At 43.2% G+C, this 19,306-nt stretch overlaps 1 protein-coding gene across 1 annotated transcript in view; it reads left to right on the top strand.

Annotated features, from left to right (window-relative positions):
• Positions 1–19,306, top strand: part of ADCY7 (adenylate cyclase 7) — a 117,198-nt gene that overhangs the window by 5,384 nt on the left and 92,508 nt on the right. Inside the window, exon 2 of the mRNA XM_088471959.1 lies at positions 10,191–10,388. Within this exon, the coding sequence (XP_088328085.1) occupies positions 10,191–10,388 (198 nt within the window). The remainder of the gene's footprint in view (positions 1–10,190; positions 10,389–19,306) is intronic.

Raw genomic sequence — 19,306 nt, 5'->3', positions numbered from 1 at the left:
CAGGGAAGACCAGGACCAGAGCATTGTGTCCCTCCTGGAGAGGGTCATGTTGGGAGGTATGGTTAAGGCAGGGCTCGACAAATCCCGCGGGCCAGGTCGCCATGGCGACCAGATTTTGCTGCCTACCAACCAGATTTTACAGGAAGGGATGAAGCAGATCTTTGTCAGCCCCAGCAGAGATTCGTGGGTGTGACTGTAGTATTAGTATTGTGGCGGGCATTTCATGCACAGGAGTGCATGTGCTGAGTGTCGCATGCTGTGACAAATGTTCCTGTCTATCCCAGCCTGCGCTGACTCCTTCTGCTCGTCCCAGCCTGCACTGACTTCTGCTGTCAGCCCCAGTCTGCACAGATCCTCCTGTGCATCCTGGTTGTCTGCTGTAACCTAACTCCGGTTGCATAGAGCTTTCCAGTAAGAGGGTTTATGCATGGCCGGGGATTGCGGCTTCGGAGTGATAGTTGTGTGGTCATAGTGGCGGGGATAGTGTGGTGGAGTGTTTTGCCTGGGGGGAGTTAAGCTGCTCAGCAATGTTGTTGCGGGGGGGAGGGGTTGCTGCACAGCATTGCAATGCTCTTTGCAACCAGCCATTTTTCCAGAACCACTAAAGGAAGCAATTGTTAGACCACTTCTTTTAAAAACCTAATTTAGACCCCGACTGCATGACCAACTATGGACTAGTATCAAACCTTCCTTTTCTATGGAAGGTCATTGAGAAAGTGGTGGCAGTGCAACTGGAAACCCAACTGTCTACCCATGATATTTATGATCGATTCCAGTCAGGATTCATGAGAAGACATAGCACTGAAACAGCCCTGGCATGTGTGCTTAATGATCTTCTGATGGCACAAAACACAGGTGATTGTTCAATCTTAATCCTTCTGGATCTCTCAGCAGCATTTGATACCGTGGACCATGGGATTCTAATTGAGCGCCTGAAAAATTTCTGTAGACTGGATGGCACAGTCCTTAGCTGGTTCAAATAATTTCTCACTGGCATGTCACAGAGAGTTTCTTCTGGAGTAAACTCTTCATCACCAGTACCACTTCCATGCGGTGTCCCAAAGGGTTCTATACCATCTCCCATGCTTTTTGCAGTATACACGCTACCATTGGGTGAAATAATCAGACGTCATGGCCTGGTCTACCACTGCTATGCAGATGATACACAACTGTACTTGTCCTTTGCTCCAGGTACAAAGGACCCAATAACAACCCTAAATGGCTACCTAGCTGAGCTTCAGGAGTGGATGAGTGCCAGTTGGCTGTGACTGAACCTTGATAAAACAGAGTGCCTGATTCAGACCCGGTCACCAGTGCTGAGGGCTCGCAACTGGGTCGATGGTGGCCCAGAGCACATGTGCACGACGGAGGCGGCCCCGTCGTGCGCATGCGCGAAACCTGGATAGCGACGGGCACTTAGTCGCTCCGGGTCTCATACCAAAGGGGGTGTGCTGTCGATGTTGCTTGACAGCACGCCCCCTTTGGCGGGCGGACCGGGGGGGTGGCTGCCCAGACGGAGGCGTTCCCATGAGAACGCTTACCATCTGGGGGCAGCCCCACTGACATCACAAGTGATGTCAGTGGAGAGATTCTGGCTCTGTTAGAGCCGAAATCTCTCTGGGGCTTACAGCATCGAGACCCTACCACAAGGGTCTCGTCGCAAGCCCAATGGTCGCGATGGTCTTGACCATCATGGCCATCTTCCTGGCCACTCACTCCTCCTCCGGCTCCACCACGGCATTATCAGATGCATACTAATGAGTCAGACTGACTCATTACAGTATGCCCAGGCCAGGCCCTAACAAAGAAGGAGGATGCTGGTTGCTACAGGGGCCCGGGAGCAGCCTGCATCTCCGGCAAAAAACGGGGGTCCGGGTCACGAGGCCACGCCCCATCTGCGAGGCTACGCCCCATATGCGAGGCCATGCCCCGTCTGCAAGGCCACGCCCCTTATTTATCGGCGCCGTGCAAACTGCAAAGTACAGGTCCCTGCTCCGGGTGCAAGCTGAGGAAGGGACGTCACTGCAGGTAAGTGTGCTGGTGTTGCCAGGGAGAGGAGCCAATGAGAGCTGCAAGGGGGAACAGTAAGCTGTTGGGGGCAGTGTGTGTTATGATGGGGAACTAAGCTGTGAGGGGACACTACAGGGGCTTACTACTGGGGGCATTACAGGGGCTTACTACTGGGGGCACTACAGGGAGCTTACTACAGGGGCTTACTACTGTGGGCACTACAGGGAGCTTACGACTGTGGGCACTACAGGGGGCACTATTGGGAGCATTACAACTGGGGGCACTACAGGGCCCTTACTACTGGGGCACTGCAGGGAGCATTACTACTGGGGGCACTACAAGGGCATTACAACTGGGGGCACTACAGGGGGACCACTACTGGAGGTACCGCATAGGGGGACCATTACTGGGGGGCACTACATAGACAGGCACTGCACAGGGGGACCAATACTGGGGGCACTGTATAAAAGAAACTGCATAGGGGGGCGGCAGCAGCTGGGGCTGGCATAGGTGCTATGGGGTGGTCAATTTTAACTTGGGGGGGGGGGGGGGCACCAACATTTATCTTGCCTCCGGGCACCTGAGATGAAGTTACGCCACTGTCATCACGCCTAGACTGCTGCAAAGCCCTCTACCTCGGTCTCCCAGCAAAAGAATTGCACTGCTTGCAGATGGTACAAAACGCAGCTGCTAGGCTATTAACCAACCAGCCACGTTTCAGCCACATAACACCCATTCTCTACTCCCTTCACTGGCTGCCTGTCAGATGGCGAATTGTTTTCAAGATTGGCTTACTAACTTACAAAGCCCTACATGACCATGGCCCAGGGTACCTGAAGCAGCTTCTGATTCCTTACCGTCCCTCTCGATTACTGCGATCCGTTGACGAAGGGCTATTAACAGTACCTAGAATCTCCCGGAATACGTCTGGAGGTCGAGCTTTCAGTTTTGTGGCTCCAACCTTTTAGAACTAACTTCCCACCGCACAGTTCGAGAGGCCTCCACTCTAGAATGCTTAAAAAATACTCAAGACTCACCTATTCACCCAAGCATTTCACTAATGTCCCTTGTTTAAGCTTATTTTGTATTTTGTACTGTAAGTGTAAAGCACTTTGAGTCCTTTAGGAGAACAGCGCTATATAAATTTATTACTATTATTATTATTATTATTGTGGCGGCGGAGGGATGGTTTGCCTGGGGGTACCCCCTTATTGGTGTGGCCATGGGGGTTGGTTGCCCGGGGAGTAGGTGCTCGGTAATATGATCCCGGAAAGAACGAGGGGGGAGATGTTGCCAGGAGTAGTACTCTCTGGTACCATTGTTCTATGTGCAAATGTGGTCTTATTTCTGAAGGGGGGGGGGTGGAGCAGGGGAGCCATGCAGAGCAATGAGAGGGCCTCCATTTTGTTACATCCATTTTACTGTGGCCATTTTGTGGACTAGTATACTGTGTAACAGCTGCATAACACAGAGCTGTGCTCCTTATTCACTCCTGTAATTTGTTTTTGGGACTGTGGTCTGGCTCCTACACTTTTACCCTGGTTTCTAGATTTTAGAAAAATTTGTTAAGTCCTAGGTTAAGGAGTCTAAGTGTCTTACCTTTTTTAACTTTTCGAACTATTGGCCTGATTTTGAGATGGGAATAGAGTAAGAAAGAGCAAGTAACTGTGCATCTTAGTAAAACGGTTAGACTGTTAGGCTTCGGGAGGAGTTAGGGTTAGAATACTCACCAACGTGTTGGGATGTTGACCGTCTTGATCCCAGAGCCGGCATTGTCACAGTCTGGATTCTAACCATCTGGATCGTATACCCAACGCAAATAATTTATTTGTCATACAGTTATAAATTTGACAGGTAAGCATTATGTATTTAATTTAAGGATGCCATGACAAAATGCTGATACTCTAAGGCACAAAGGATTCAGAAACTTTGAACCATTCTGCTTTAGCATTGGAAGTCACAATGTAATGTTCAGTTTCTTACTGGGGCATCTGATAAAGTAATATACACCTAAATCTCTTGACTAAACAACCTGTTAAATATAGTTTGCAAGATAGTGTTCAATTTTAATTATCAAACCAAATAATATAAACTTTGTACGCTTGAACACAAAACCATAAATAAATTACTACCTCAGTTGTATAATATGTAACATGTTGAGCCCACAGTAAATTATGGCCGTTAGTATGTTGGTGCAAATATAAAAAAATAGTTAGACCTGGGTCATAAAAAGCTGAGGAATGGCATCTGAAATTAAACAAGTTGTATATCTGCAAAACATCCAATTGAGTTGAGAAAATTATGAGCACATTGATTTGAATTAACTAATAAGGGAGATTAAGCTGTATAGGATAGTCATTAACAATCCTTCTGCAGGACCACTGTTTTTTCAGTGTGTTCACTTTTGGTATTCATTATATTTTAGAGATGTGCGCAGACAATCATGTTTTGGCAAAACCACCCTCAAATGTTTTGGATTTCTTTAAACACTTATAAAAACAGGTAAATTCATCTTATTTGACCTGTTTTGTTCTTACATTATTATTAACATCACTAGAATTTTTTTTTTTTACATTTTGGGGTGCAACTTATGGGTACACAACTACACCCAGTAAGTACAGTAATATATGCAGCCTCTGAAAAAGTGTTCCTTTTGAAATACAGGTTGAGTCTCCCATATCCAAATATTCCGAAATACGGAATATTCCGAAATACGGAATATTTTCAGCATGACTGAGATAATGAAACCTTTGATTTTTGATGGTTTAATGTACATAAACTTTGTCTAAGACACAAATTATTAAAAATATTGTATAAAATAACCTTCAGGCTGTGTGTATAAGGTGTATATGAAAAATAAATGAATTTCATGTATGTACACATTTTTTGGTGCACAAAATTATAAAAAATATTGTCTAAAATGACCTGCAGGCTGTGTGTATAAGGTGTATATAACACATAAATGCATTATGTGTGTATATTTGGGTCCCATTTCCAAGACATTTCATTATAATATGCAATTATTCCAAAATACGGCATATTCCAATATCCAAAATACCCCTGGTCCCAAGCTTTTTGGATATGGGAGACTCAACCTGTATTATCTATATTAAATCATAAGACTTTTTTTTTTAAATTGGGAAAAGAAAATGGTATTCTTTAGTGTGCAGCTCACTCAGGCACAGCACAGTAGTTTTTGGTCAGCTAAGCTAGAAATGACACGGTCTCTGCCCTCATTCACTATATTGGCAGCAATTACACTTGAATTGCATGCACCAAACTAAATGCAGATATTCGCCTCATTATGTCTAGTATCATAGCAGTCATAATTATCTGTATTCACTTTCCTATCCTTGGTGCAAGAGTGCTGTCTGAAAACAGATGGATCTATTCTTATGCACAACTCTGCCCAGCTCACAACTCCATCTGCATGCCCTCATTAAACTTAAACAACATGCAAACGTCCAATTACCTTCCAGTTACGTCTGAAGATGGCGAATGCTCCCGCACCCGAGCTCTGAAATAATTTTATTTTCGGAACTTGATTAATTCTGTCCCAATACTAGTATATGGCGACAGCGGGCCATTCCACGAGAGGAAGGTAAGCAGGAGATAACTGTGAAATCTCCTGCTTTAACTTCTTGATGAATGGCCAGATAACTTACTTTCTACAATTGTAGGTGAAAATTTTAATTTTAACCTGCATTTGTAGAAAGTAAGTGATGATGAATAGGCTGCTCTGTATAACTTACATGGAAACCTTTTGTAATTTTAGGTAATGAATTTGTGCTAACAGATTCACTTTTTAATAAAGCAGGTTTTTTTTATGTTCATGCTTCGTATAGGAATATTACCACTTTTGGGGATTAACTACTTTTTTTAAATATAATTATTTTTTTCTTTTTGGTTAAAAAAACAGTTTGAATAAAAAAATGTAGTGTGAAATTTGATAATTGTATTTTTTGTTTTATTTTTTAATCAGGTATTTTTAGTGTTTGGTAATGTGGACGTGGCTATAGAATAGAGGCAATAGTGGCTATATTAATTTCCTGGGTTAGTGGTTTTATGATGGCTACTGGAGTGAGCGTGGCTATACATTCAGTGCTTATTGGCTACATAGACATTGTAATAGTTGCTTTACCACGTATTTGTTTATATAAACACATTAGTCTCACAAATGAAATAATTAGCACAAACAGGTTGTATTTCTAATTCAGTTGAGACAGTTAGTGGTCTTCGATATTCAAACCTTTATAAATGATAGGTAGTATATGTTGTTTGCTTATGCTTGGTACACACTGGCAGATATATTAGGTGATCAATTGATCGGCCAGTATATATTGTGTGCGTCGGCCAGTGTGTACAGACATATCGCGTTGGCTATGCTGAACAGCCGATGCCCAATATATCTGCAGATATATCGGGGCATTATGCTGTGTGTACGGGTGGTCAGCAGACCGCCCGTAACTTGCAGCAGAGGCCCGCGGCCAGATGACAAATGATGATGATCAGTGTGTATGAACAACCATCATCTGCAGATCACTCGATCTGCAGATTTACCTGTTAGGTGTGTACTCAGCATTAATTACTGTTTGAATTTATAGACTAGGCAGGGCCGCTGAGACAAACTGTGGTAGGCTTGCCTACCCTTCCGATTTGGCCGAGAGGCTCCCGAATATCAGGCATGCCTCCCGGCGGCCGCCGCCCCTCCCGACCCCCGCAGTGCAAATAAAGAAACTCCCGCAGCGGGGGGTGGTGACAGGATTCACACTGAATAGTGTCATTGTGGCTCCGCCCCCTGCTTCACAGCAACGTTTATGCCGATGATGTGGCCACGCCCCATGGCCTCTCCCCTAATACATACATTTTTGGCCACGCCCCCCCAACTGTAAGCAGACATTCAGCGGAGCTGAATGTCGGCGAGTATGAACTGTGGGCTCAGGAAAGACAGGAGGCATGGTCAAAACACTATATGGAGGTGGACATTTCTCCTACACAGCTCGTAAGGCCCCCACTGACAATGTCAGGCCTGGGTAATTAGTACCAGCTCACCCTTTGACTAGGTTACATTTTTTTTCTCTTGTGATTTTTAAAATAATGACCAAATAAAAAATTATTATTTAGAGATATCTGTAAGTTTATCAATTTCATGATGGTTCCCCTTTGCTCTGCTGTGTGGAAGTATTTTTTGTGATGCTGCTGGTTGTTTCCCATCTGTTTTTGTTGATGGCGAGCTGTCACAATAGCCTCTTAAAGTGCAGTGTTCTATATATGCCAACAGGAAAATAAGTTGTATAATAGTGTGTGACACATTCTTACTTTTCTGGACATGGTCTGTTCATTCATAATGTGCAGCTCAACGGTAAAATGATTATTTTAAATTTACATTTGAAATTATCGGACATGTCACACAGTTCAGTAAAAACATTGTTTAGCAGTGCTACTCATAGTGAATTCTGATACTGTTTAATGACCACATGTGTACGACGGTATGCAGTCGGGATGCCGATGGCTTAAATGCCGACCGTCGGCATCCCGACTGTCTAATCCTGGCAAGGTTCTAATGACAGGCGTTGAAATCCGACACCTGTCATTTTACCTACGCTGGGAGCCCGACGCCCTGCATCCCGATCGGAGATAAGCCGGGCGGTGGGTGCGGACAGCCGCCGGGGGGGTTTATTAGGTTTGGGGCTCCCGGGGGGGGACTTGGGGTTAGGCAGCCCCCTGGGAGGGTTAGGGTAAGGCTAGGGGAAGAGGGGGGTTAGGGTTAGGCACCCCCTGGGGGAGGTTAGGGTTAGGCACCCCCCCCGGTAGACTTAGGTTTAGGCTGCTGGGAAGGGGGGGTTTTAGGGTTAGGCACTTAGAGGGGGGTTAGGGTTAGGCACTTGAGGGGGAGGTTAGGGTTGGGCACCCCTAAGGGAGGGTTAGGGTTAGGGGGGGGTTAGGTTAGCGATACTTACCTAAATTTGCAGTCGGGATCTTCACCCCTGCTGGGCTTCCGCTGTCGGAATTTGAATCATACTGATTCCGTATACAAAATTCTCACCAGGAAGATGAAGTATTGTCATGTACAGCAGGTCAGTTAATGTTTCTGAGTGTAATTCCACGTATATACTATATTCCCTAACTAGCTGTCACTGTGCAAACTCTCAAAACTGTCTTCCCCACAACCACATGAATGCCCTGAAACCAAAGACCATTGATGTTAAACACATCATGCACCGTTTGTACCTTTAAGCTGAAATATCAATAGAATCAATGGATGGGATAAACCCTACCAAGCGGACACAATGGAAAACGTGTCTAACTAATGTTCTTACATTTTAATTTCTATGTGCCACAAGGGTTCAAAACCGGCCAGGGGCATATCTATAATGGGTACGGATGTGCACTGCACCGCACACCCTGCACCCATATTATCTAAAACTTACCTCTTCGATGGCCCACGTCGGGTGTCTCACAAGCTCAAGGTCTGAATGTTGATATGTATGTTATGTCGGCATGATGACATGGTCATAATAAGAATGCTGTGCTTGTCGACATAGCGGTTTTCTAGTGTTAGAGCCCTAACAGACTAACCCTGTACTATCAACATTCACAATGTTGACATGTTTACTGTCGACATTCTGAATGTCAACATAAGGACTACATACCAATCTAGATATACTCTTACATTTTCGTATGAGTTGGGAGATTTCCTTTCAAAGCTCACTAATGTCCTGCCCTGTTTGGACAGTATAATTGGTGTCTATGCTAACCAGCTGGACATCTCTGTAACAAAGTGCCTTGCTCCGTGGTACTGTGTCTCATACATGGAATTTCTCATAGCATGTTCTGTCTGGCCTTTGGAGTAGTTAGGGCTCCGCACTTCTAGGACTTTTGAAAGCTATAAACATAGGATCAGTAGAAAGTAGGCATATTGGGTCTATCTACAAGTACAAATGTGTGCACACCAATTTATTCTCAAAGCACGCCAAATAGTCCCCTTTGTTGCACCACAGATTGTGACAAAGCTCCGGCCATGCGTCCTGCCACACAGATTTGTAAAGAATATGCGTCTTGGTGATATCACTAATTATTTATTACCAGTAATTTATATAGCGCGCACACACATTCCACAGCGCTTTACAGAAAATAATTGGCCATTCACATCAGTCCCTGCACTAATAGATCTTATAATCTATATTCCCTACTACATGTACACACACACACTAGAGTCAATGTTTTGTTGGGAGCCAATTAACCAACCAGTATATTTTTGGAATGTTGGAGGAAATTGGAGCACCCAGAGGAAACCCACGCAGACACGGAGAGAATATACAAACTCCACACAATGAGAATTGAACCCACAACCTCAGGGCTGTGAGGCAGTGATGCTAACCATTATACCATCTGTGCTGCCCTACTAATGTGACAAAAGTACAATCCACGAATACCTGGACACTGCTGCTGGCATTGCCAAAAAAGCATAAGACCTAGGAGTAAGCCGCACCATGCATGCCACTATGCAGCATTTTGCTTAAATCTGCGACTTTATACCACCTCCATTGCAACAAAAATACTAATCTAAAGCAGTTATATTGTGATACAGACTCTAAATTAAGATACAGTACAGATGTCCCATATTCGCTACCCATGGCAGAGCATCTAAGTCATGCCATATGAAAAATGAAAAAAAGATGGGTGAATGAGGACAGATCTGTAGGTAACCAGGTACTTAAAAATGTACATCCCCTATTGTATAGACATTTAACTGCTTTCAATTAATAGATTTGGGTTGGGCACCTTCCTTGGAGGGTTAGATTTAGGCTTAGGCTACAGGGAAGGGGGTAAGGTTAGGAATCACAGGGGAAGGATAGGGTCAGGCACCCCCTAAGAGAGCTGGGATTAGGGTGCGGGAAGGGGGGGGGGGTTAGGCACCTCCGGGTGGAGGTTAAGGTTAGGCACCACCAGGGAAGGGTTAGGAGGGAGGAGAGGGGAAGGGTTAGGGTACTTACCGTCCCTGTCGGAATATTCATTAAATGGGCTTCCGGCGTTGGGATTTTAAACAGCGGCTATTCAGCTGCCGGAATATCATACTCAACCCATTTTAATAATCAACCTTTAACAAGAAAACTTGCTATAATCGTGCTGCCATTCAGTTTGTTTATTCTGAAACCATTCTCTTTCTCATTTCACAGGAGCCGCCAAACCATCTTGCCTTTATAATCACAGTGTTTTTGGCCCTGGTGATATTCTGTGCTCTCTATGTTTTGGTATACACAGAATCATTTGTACGGAAGTGGCTTCGCGTATTTTCCCTGGTGATCTACGTCTGCCTCCTGACCATTGGATATGTCTTAATTTATGATCCAATTAACGTCCAAACATGGGACCAGGTAATTTTATTTCATGTTTATTGTTTTGATTTTTTTCACTAGGCTGTTAGAGAAAATGCAGAATACAGTACACTCAAAACAAAAAGACGTATTAAATAAAATGAAGTTTTATATTTTATAATATTTAAACATACATTAAATATTTGAACTTTGTGTTTATACATGTTAAACTTAGTAATTTACTAAGGAACTTATATTTAAATTATCCATAAGTACAGTTTATTTAATCTGCCTAGAGATAACAAATCCAACCTGCCAAATGGAAATAAAAATGTATTTATAAACTGAGTTTTAAGTTATTCATGCAGAAAAAAAATGTCAGTAAGTGCATGGCTATCCACTTCCTAAATACTAAAAATGTTGCAAGTGGTCTGTTTTAAAGTGGGTACTTACAATGTTGCGGATGTATTCTTAATACATTGTACAAACAGTCATTTTGGGGTCTGTGTACTAATCCTTGGAGATGTGGATGTGGATGGAGATAAACTACCAACTGATCAGCTCCTAACTGTCCCTTTTCAAACACAGTCTGTAAAGTGACAGGCACTGATTGGTTGGTACTTTATCGCAGTCCATTTTATCTCTCTCCAAGTCTTAGTACATAGACCCCTTGGTACTTTGTCCACCCTGGTGGATTATTGATGATAAGCTGCTAGGCAAGTGTGGTGACTCCATCTAGTCCATGTACTTTGCTTCTAAATTGAGCTGTCAAAAGGCTCCTCAATCCTAATATCTGAAACATTTGCAAGGAAAATGGAACATGCGTTGTATCTATCTATAACAGTGGTCGGGGAACAGGGGTAAATTACCCCACATGGGGTAAAAATGAAATTCCTGGGGGTAATGGACGGACAGCCGGGCATGCATATCAATCATTCTGAAAACTATAATAATAATAATATAGGTGGTCTAAATTTGACTGTGAATGACTGGAAATTAAGGTTATTGAGGTTAATAATACTCTAGGAAGAAAAAAAAAATGCCAATTTATGTGATTTTAGCTTTTTTTGTTAATTTTTGTAAAAAAATCCAAATCCAAAGCCAGTCACCGCAGTTTGGCAAATCCAAATCCAAATCCAAAGCCGGACGACTAATTAGAACCAAATCCAAATCCAGCAAAAATGGTCCGGCGCACATCCCTACTTATAACAAATGCAGGGAAATGATACTAATGTTCTCACTTCAATGTATATATCTCTGTTTATATTGTACATTCTGCACTTGTCTGGAGGCACCGGGGGCGGAGCCAGAGCGTCTGACGTCAGTAAAGGCCATCCGCCCTCCATCGCTCCCCTTCCCCTCATCCCCCCCACCCCCCCTCGACCGCTTGCCCGGCTACCTGTGGAGTTTTAAAATTAAAACACTCCTCAGCATGGTGCAGGGGGTTACTTGCTGGGCCGGCCGCCGGGCCCCATAGCAAGCGCACCACGCGCACCCCATATATTTATGCCACTGGTGATAATTATATTTTAAACTCGCTGCAAGTTTAAAAAATATTTTGGAGGCATTCATCATGCCTCACTATCAAAAGTATCACTTACGAAAAGCTGACCTTGCAAAAAGAGCAGATTTTCGGAAGTGATACCCTACAGGTGAGGTATCCCTATGGATTTCCTCACTGCGTCTGCCCCCCACTATTCCCCACTGTCTTTCACCCCCTCCCCCCTATAAACTCAGGTGTCCAATTTGGTTCCTTTCCCTCAACCCCCCCGTCCTCTGGTGTACAATACGTTCGCCCCCCCACGACCACTGTGGGTGTCCAATCCGGACCCCCTCTTCCACCCCACCCGCTTAAGTATGGGGATTGTGGAAATTATCAAGGCACATTTGTAACCAGGAGATATTTGTGATATCTCCTGCGTTACATGAGTGGTGGATGGGTCTGACACTTAATATTTTTACCTACTTTTGTATAAATGAATGAAGTGATGATGAATAGACCCCATAATATAGTTAGGAAGAGTCTAATGTTAGGCTATACGACTGCTGTAGTAATATGTAAAGTAGGTTAAAAAGTCCCACTAGTCATAAGGGGTTGAGTACGGGGTTCTGGCAGTCATAATGTTTGTGAAAGTGTCTCCCTGATGATCTTTGTGAAATCAGAGATGCTGTCAGTAAGGCGGGGGAGATCTTGCTCAGTGTTCTACTTCAGTACAAAGATTAAGCAGCTGTGCCCATGTGTACAAAGGAACTAGTGTGTTGGAAATAAATATGCATTGGTATTTATTACAAATATTTATGTGGATAATAGGAAGATGAAAAGTCTCATAGCCACCTGTAAATTATATATCTACCTGTAGGATAATACATAAATTTTGAGGTTCTGTTGTTCATGGTTTTATTGATCTGGATTCTATGGGGTATATTTACTAGTGCGGGTTTTTAGAAATTGAGATGTTGCCCATAGCATCCAATCAGATTCTACTTAACATTTGTCTAGCCTCTTCTATAAGATGGTAGTTAGAATCTGATTGGTTGCTATGGGCAACAACATCTCCACTTCTAAAAACCCACACTTTAGTAAATATACCCCTGCGTGTGTAGGTTTACAAAACTATACTATAGGATGTATTATGATATTTTTCAAACCGAAAACAGTGAAATATCTCAGCTGGAACACAAAAAAATATTGCCACCTTTCGAGTGTCAAATATTGTAATACAAAGATGGAATGTTTTTAACATTGAAATTGCTTATAGGAGCGTACACGCTAGACGATATGCTCCCTGAGCGATATCGTCTAGTGTGTCCCCAGCAGTGTTCATGACATTGAGAACACCCACTGAACGATATCAGTAACGATATCGTTCAGCGCCGGGCTCTCTCCCCCATTCCCCAACATGCAGCAACCTGACAATATCCTCAGGTTGGCCTGCATTTTTTACCTGATAAACGATAATTACGAACGACCTGCAGGAACGCGCATCGTCGTTATCGTTCATCGTTTTGGTGTTAAAAATGGACGATAAAGTGGAAGACTTAACGATATCGTTATCGCTCAGTCGTCCACTTTATTCGCCCAGTGTTTACTCACCTTATGTCTAAAATACCTTAGGCTGTATCAGGAAATGTGGACAGTTCTTGGATAGGCCAAAAAAACCTATCTGTGCTATCTAACCAATTGCACTCCATTAAATTGTTACCCAATACTCTAGAGTGCAATGGATAATAAATGATCAGTGTGTGTGCATATATATATATATATATATATATATATATATATATATAATATATATATATTATATATGTGTGTGTGACCTCATACACTATTTCTGCAGTTGCGCCAAACAGCCCTTCTCAGCGCTCTACAGCCTATGCCAAGTGTCTTTTTCATCTGAAAATCACATATGAATGCAACAAACCGCTTCACTAGACTCTAGACTGCGCTCATATATTAATCCATGAAGTCTCGTGAAACGTTTTGTCGCAATCGGACGGTTGGGAGGTATGGTGAAGTGAGAGATGGAGAGACAGATATCTTTCTGCCTATTGTCAAGGACAATAACGGGTCATACATAAAAAAAACAAAAACAAAACAAAGATTATAAATAAAATACTAATTGTGGAGCTGCTCAGGCCATTGTTTAGTTTCAGACAGACTCCACGCTGGGCATTTGCATTTGCATTTGTTCTCTGCACATCATGGTTCAGCGGTGAACAAGAGCGAGCCATGCGGCGGCACGGCAAGAGCGGGTGGGCTCCATGAGATTAGACAGTGCCAGTGGGGTGACTGTGGTCTGAGGGCAATAGCCCTGCTTGCTCGCCCCAAGAACCACCACTGGACATACAACGAGTAGGGATATGCACGTATGTACAGTAAGCGCACCATGCACAGATAATACTGTATGTATTTGCACAAACATTGTTTGCTGTGCGCTTGCGATATTTACGATATTTTAATTACTTTTAGGACTCATAGCCATAGGTAATAATAACATTAAAGTGTGTCCTAAACCTTAAAATTATACAGCCATGGCCAAAAGTTTTGAGAATGACACAAGTGTTGGTTTTCACAAAGTTTGATGCTTCAGTGTTTTTAGACCTATTTGTCAGATGTTACTATGGTATAATGAAGTAAAATTACAAGCATTTCATAAGTGTCAAAGATTTTTATTAATAATTTCATTAAGTTTATGCAAAGAGTCAATATTTGCAATGTTGACCCTTCTTTTTCAAGACTTCTGCAATTCGCCCGGGCATGCTGTCAATCAACTTCTGGGCCACATACTGACTGATGGCCGTCCATTCTTGCCTAATCAGTGCTTGGAGTTTGTCAGAATTTGTGGGTTTTTGTTTGTCCACCCGCCTCTTGAGGATTGGCCACAATTTCCCAATTCGATTAAGGTCTGGGGAGTTTCCTGGCCACAGGCCCAAAATTTCGATGTTTTGTTCCCCGAGCCACTTGGTTATCACTTTTGCCTTATGGCCAGGTGCTCCATTATGCTTGAAAAGGCATTGTTCATAACCAAACTGTTCTTGGATGGTTGGGAGAAGTTGCTGTTGGAGGATGTTTTGGTATCAATCTTTATTCATTGCTGTGTTCTTAGGCAAAATTGTGAGTGAGCCTACTCCCTTGGCTGAGAAGCAACCTCACACATGAATGGTCTGTATATCTCGCTCTGCGCTGTCTCTGCATCAGTCAGACAACGCTTGCTCAGCCACCTCCCAATCTGCTCAGTGGACCGGTGGTCCAGGCAGCGTGATCCCCGGTAAGTGGAGCGCCGCTGACTAGAGCTCGCCAACAGTGGGCTGAGAACGCGACTTCCTCCGTCACCAGCAGCAGATGCCCACCCAGCTCACCAGCGAGACCATATGTTCCTACTTATGCATTGACTATATGAAGTGCCGGAAGACTGCCCAGACAGACCTAAGCTAAACGGCACAGTCTGATACTATAAGCCGGTAGAAAGCTACAAGTCCACCAAAACTGATTGTTTAAGATAAATGTTGTGCAGACTTAAACTTTCTAAAGCCACAACACATAAAATAGACTGTAAAGGATTTAACAAGAAATCTCTTCCCTTGGTTTTAATAGCACTGATTCTGCAAAAGGGAACAATAGCCAATAAACCTGAACATTTTAATATTATTACTTTTAAGAGACTGTGCTACTGCTTATTAGAATAAGTTACCATATTTACTTTTTAACTTTCAATCTGGATACTACCATATAGTCTTATTTTTATCAACAACACTTGTTATGTACTTTTCTCTGTTATAGGTAGCCCTACTACCTCCAATTACTGGCTATCGATACAAATACAATATACTGTTCGAAGTTTTTTATATATTCCTAGTATTTTACAATTATTTTTATCCTGTGTATTACAAGTGTATTTATCACCCATAACATCATTCATCTCATCACTGTCATTTAACCTACAAACCATTTATATTTTTTATGTTTAAAAACATTTTTTTTTAAATAAAGCACATAAGTCTTTTATAATCTCACTTCTATATTGCTTTAAAAAAAAAAACATACACAGTCAGAGACGGATTTAGACCTCACGGGGCCCTAGGCAAGACATTGTTTAGAAGAACAGAGGGAGACGGGAGGAAAGGGCGATGAACAGAGGGAGAGGGGAGAAGGTGAGGGAACAGAAAATAAGATAAAAACACCTACGTCCGGAGCCAGAAATAATAAAGAGCAGATACAGCGGCACTCGAAACGAAAAAGGCTTAGCAGCAGGTATCACCAACGTTTCGATTTCAATCGTCATCAGGGTAATGAAATACAAAAGTCAGGCTTACCTTATACCATCACCACTCCACGTGCAAACAGCGGCACACGGAACCGGAAACTGGCACCCACCAATGAAGTAGTATCCCGGTCCTAGTTACCATAGTGACTGAAGACATATAATCAAACATAAATACAAACATTTGTTGGCGCCAGTTGCCAGTTCCGTGTGCCTTTCCTTGTATTTAATTACCCTGATGACGATTGATTAAAATCGAAATGTTGGGGATACTTACCTGCTGTTAAGCCTTTTTTGTTTCGAGTGCCGCTGTATCTGCCGTGTATATATATTCTAGTGACATTGTAAAAACTGTGCATAAATCCAGTATGTGTCACCAGGTCAAATCTTGACCTAGTGATACCTACTGGATATATGCAGTTTTTACAATGTCACTTGATGATAAAAAAAAATAAAAATAAAATAAATATATATAGCTATATATAATATTTTCTGCCATTGAGATATACATATAGATATACATATATAATTTACACTATATATATATATATATATATATATATATACACACGCACACACATAGTATATATATATATATATATATATATATATACACACACAAAATAAATATATATAAAATCATCAGGGGCCCTACCTGCCTTGCTGGGTGCTGCTGCTGGTGGACGGCGGCAGACTGGGTGAGTCACTCAGTCCGTGCAGGTGTGCTTCTACATCAGGCAGTCGCCGGCAGGAGACCGGGCCGCGTACTGTCTCTCTCCTTGCCTGAGAGACAGCCGCGCGGGACTCTCGGGGAGAGGAGGCGGGGCCACATGACGCGTCACGTGGTACTCGCACAGTGCTCCTCTGGGAGCACTGTCATCGGGTAATTTCTAAGGGCAAAGGGGCCCGTCGACGGGCCCCTTGGATCCCGCTGGGCCCTAGGCGAGCGCCTAGGATGCCTAGCGGGAAATCCGGCCCTGTACACAATAGTATAGATTTTTGCGGCAACAAGGATATTTTACTAAAAATTATTTAGGCATTTAGGGCCTGATTCAGACCCGCTTGCGAGCGCACAGTGCTCGCAAGCGGGTCGATGGTGGCCCAGTGTGCACACGCGACACATGAGCAAGCCGCGTAGCGAGTGAGAACTTCACTCGCTCTGGAGCTCGCAACAAAATGGTGTGGCTGTCGATGTTGAGTTCCCGAAGGAACGCCTGCCGTTTGGGGGCCGCCCTACTGACATCACTCGTGATGTCAGTAGTGGACTTCCTGCTCTATTAGAGCAGGAAGTCCACTCGGCATTGAGAATGCTTATACCCTACGTTAGGGTAGGTTACCCACATCTGTGTGAGCAGCCTGGAGGCCGGGAAAAAAAACACCCTGATTCAGAGCGAGCGCTCGCAAACAGCGAGCGCCTCTGAATCAGGCCCTTAATTTGCCTTGCAGCAACGAACACGCCGTAACTAATCAATTCTATAGGTTAACAAAATCAACAACCAGAATGTTAATTCTTAAAAGGGGAATGCCATCAGCACATTAAAGGGCAATGCACAGAAATACAGTAAGGTTTATCGCCCTTTATATTTATTCTAGAACATTAAGAACAGCTGTGTGTATTGGTCCTTACTGAGATAGAAAAGGTAAGCATAGCTAGGGTTGGACTGGACCACAGCGGTACAAGGGAAATTCCTGGTGTGCCCTTTTGCCTGAAGTCCTCACCTTCTCTTCTACCTGGTAGAACAGAAACATGGTTGAACAGACCATGCACTGTAGTATCCATGTTGTCTGCAGGCTCTGTCTTCTATAATGTTTGGCCAAGCTTCTATGGTGACTGGCCGGTCTTAAGCATGGGCCCCTACACTGTCTTCCCCCGGTGGGCCCTTTATGTCCCAGTCCGGCACTGAGCCTACCTTACCCCATATTCTCACAGAGGCACAGACAGACGCACTACTGCTCATAGACGCCCTCTTACTGCACATGACAATTGAATTTATTAGTCATGCTCTGAACTTTTTTTCAAAAATAGGACCCCATTTAAGAACGAAGGTTAATACCAGCTGCATTTTTAGTTTAGTATCACAGTGATACAAACAAAAATGCCACTGGTATTCATCAATATTCACCCCTCTGACGTGGTCCAGCGAAGTCCTCCACTCAGCTGCTGGCAGCCTGATGCTGCCAGCGAAGGGCGCTTGTGTAATGCGTATGCGCAAAGCTCCGTCTGCACATGTGCAAGGCACTGTAACCCGGCGGGGACATGGAAGGCTTTGCTGAAGCCGGAGAGGTAGCGCTGGGTCCCCATTGCCGGAAATGGGACTGCATCATTCTCGCTATCTGGCGACAGCAATGCAGTGACAAACGGCTGTAATTTTAGTATACCGCTATTTGATGAATACAGAATGGATGGCATAACCTTTTTAGCGAGCGCTAAAGGGGTCATGCTTCGTAGTTAAATGGTGCCTTCTGTCTCATATTTAAACAATGACAAATGAAATACTTCATGAAGCTTTTTTTAATTTATTTTTTATTCTTTTGTTGTTTGAAAATAAGTTACTGAAAAACCTGAGCAAACCCTCGTCACTGGCTAAATGGCTTGGGAAATGTGGTCAAGCTTTTCTCCCATAAATGAATTATAGTATCCCTACACTATGACAAGATGATAACAGAAGGGTAATTATCTGGAAAACTTTGCAAGATAATAACAGAAGTGTAGGAAAATTTATATTTTGGTGTGACATGTAGTTTTTATCTAGATCTCTTATTTTACCTTGCTTAACTATTATGCATTGCACTATAGATCATTTTGAAAACTGATGCTGTATGTCTTGTACGCTGAGTTTATAATGACTGGTAGGTCGATAGACCGATACTGTGGAGAGGGGCCTTGCACTTGGTAAAATAGAGCTGCAAATGATTGCACATACACCCTGCAGAGTGTAGAACAATATATTTTAGTTACTTTTCTCCTAAGAAAAAGAATTGGGTGCACTTTAAACTTAAGCAGGGAAACCAATTCCACAGTTGGTAATTTATAAATGGATTTTTGGCTGGCCAGCTCAGGCCATTGTTTAGTTTCAGACAGACACCACGCTGGGCTGTGTCTCTTGCTAAAATATTTTGCTCCCCACAGACTTCATAATATATTTAGTGGGTATCAGAATAACAAGTAGTTGGCATAATTCCCTGTCCCCATGGAATGCTGGGTAATTATCTGGG

Source organism: Taudactylus pleione, unplaced genomic scaffold (assembly GCF_031769625.1).
Source record: "Taudactylus pleione unplaced genomic scaffold, aTauple2 ptg000117l, whole genome shotgun sequence".
NCBI lineage: Eukaryota > Metazoa > Chordata > Amphibia > Anura > Myobatrachidae > Taudactylus > Taudactylus pleione.
The sequence above is the reverse complement of the archived record's forward strand: the minus strand, read 5'-3'. Positions and strand labels throughout refer to the sequence as shown.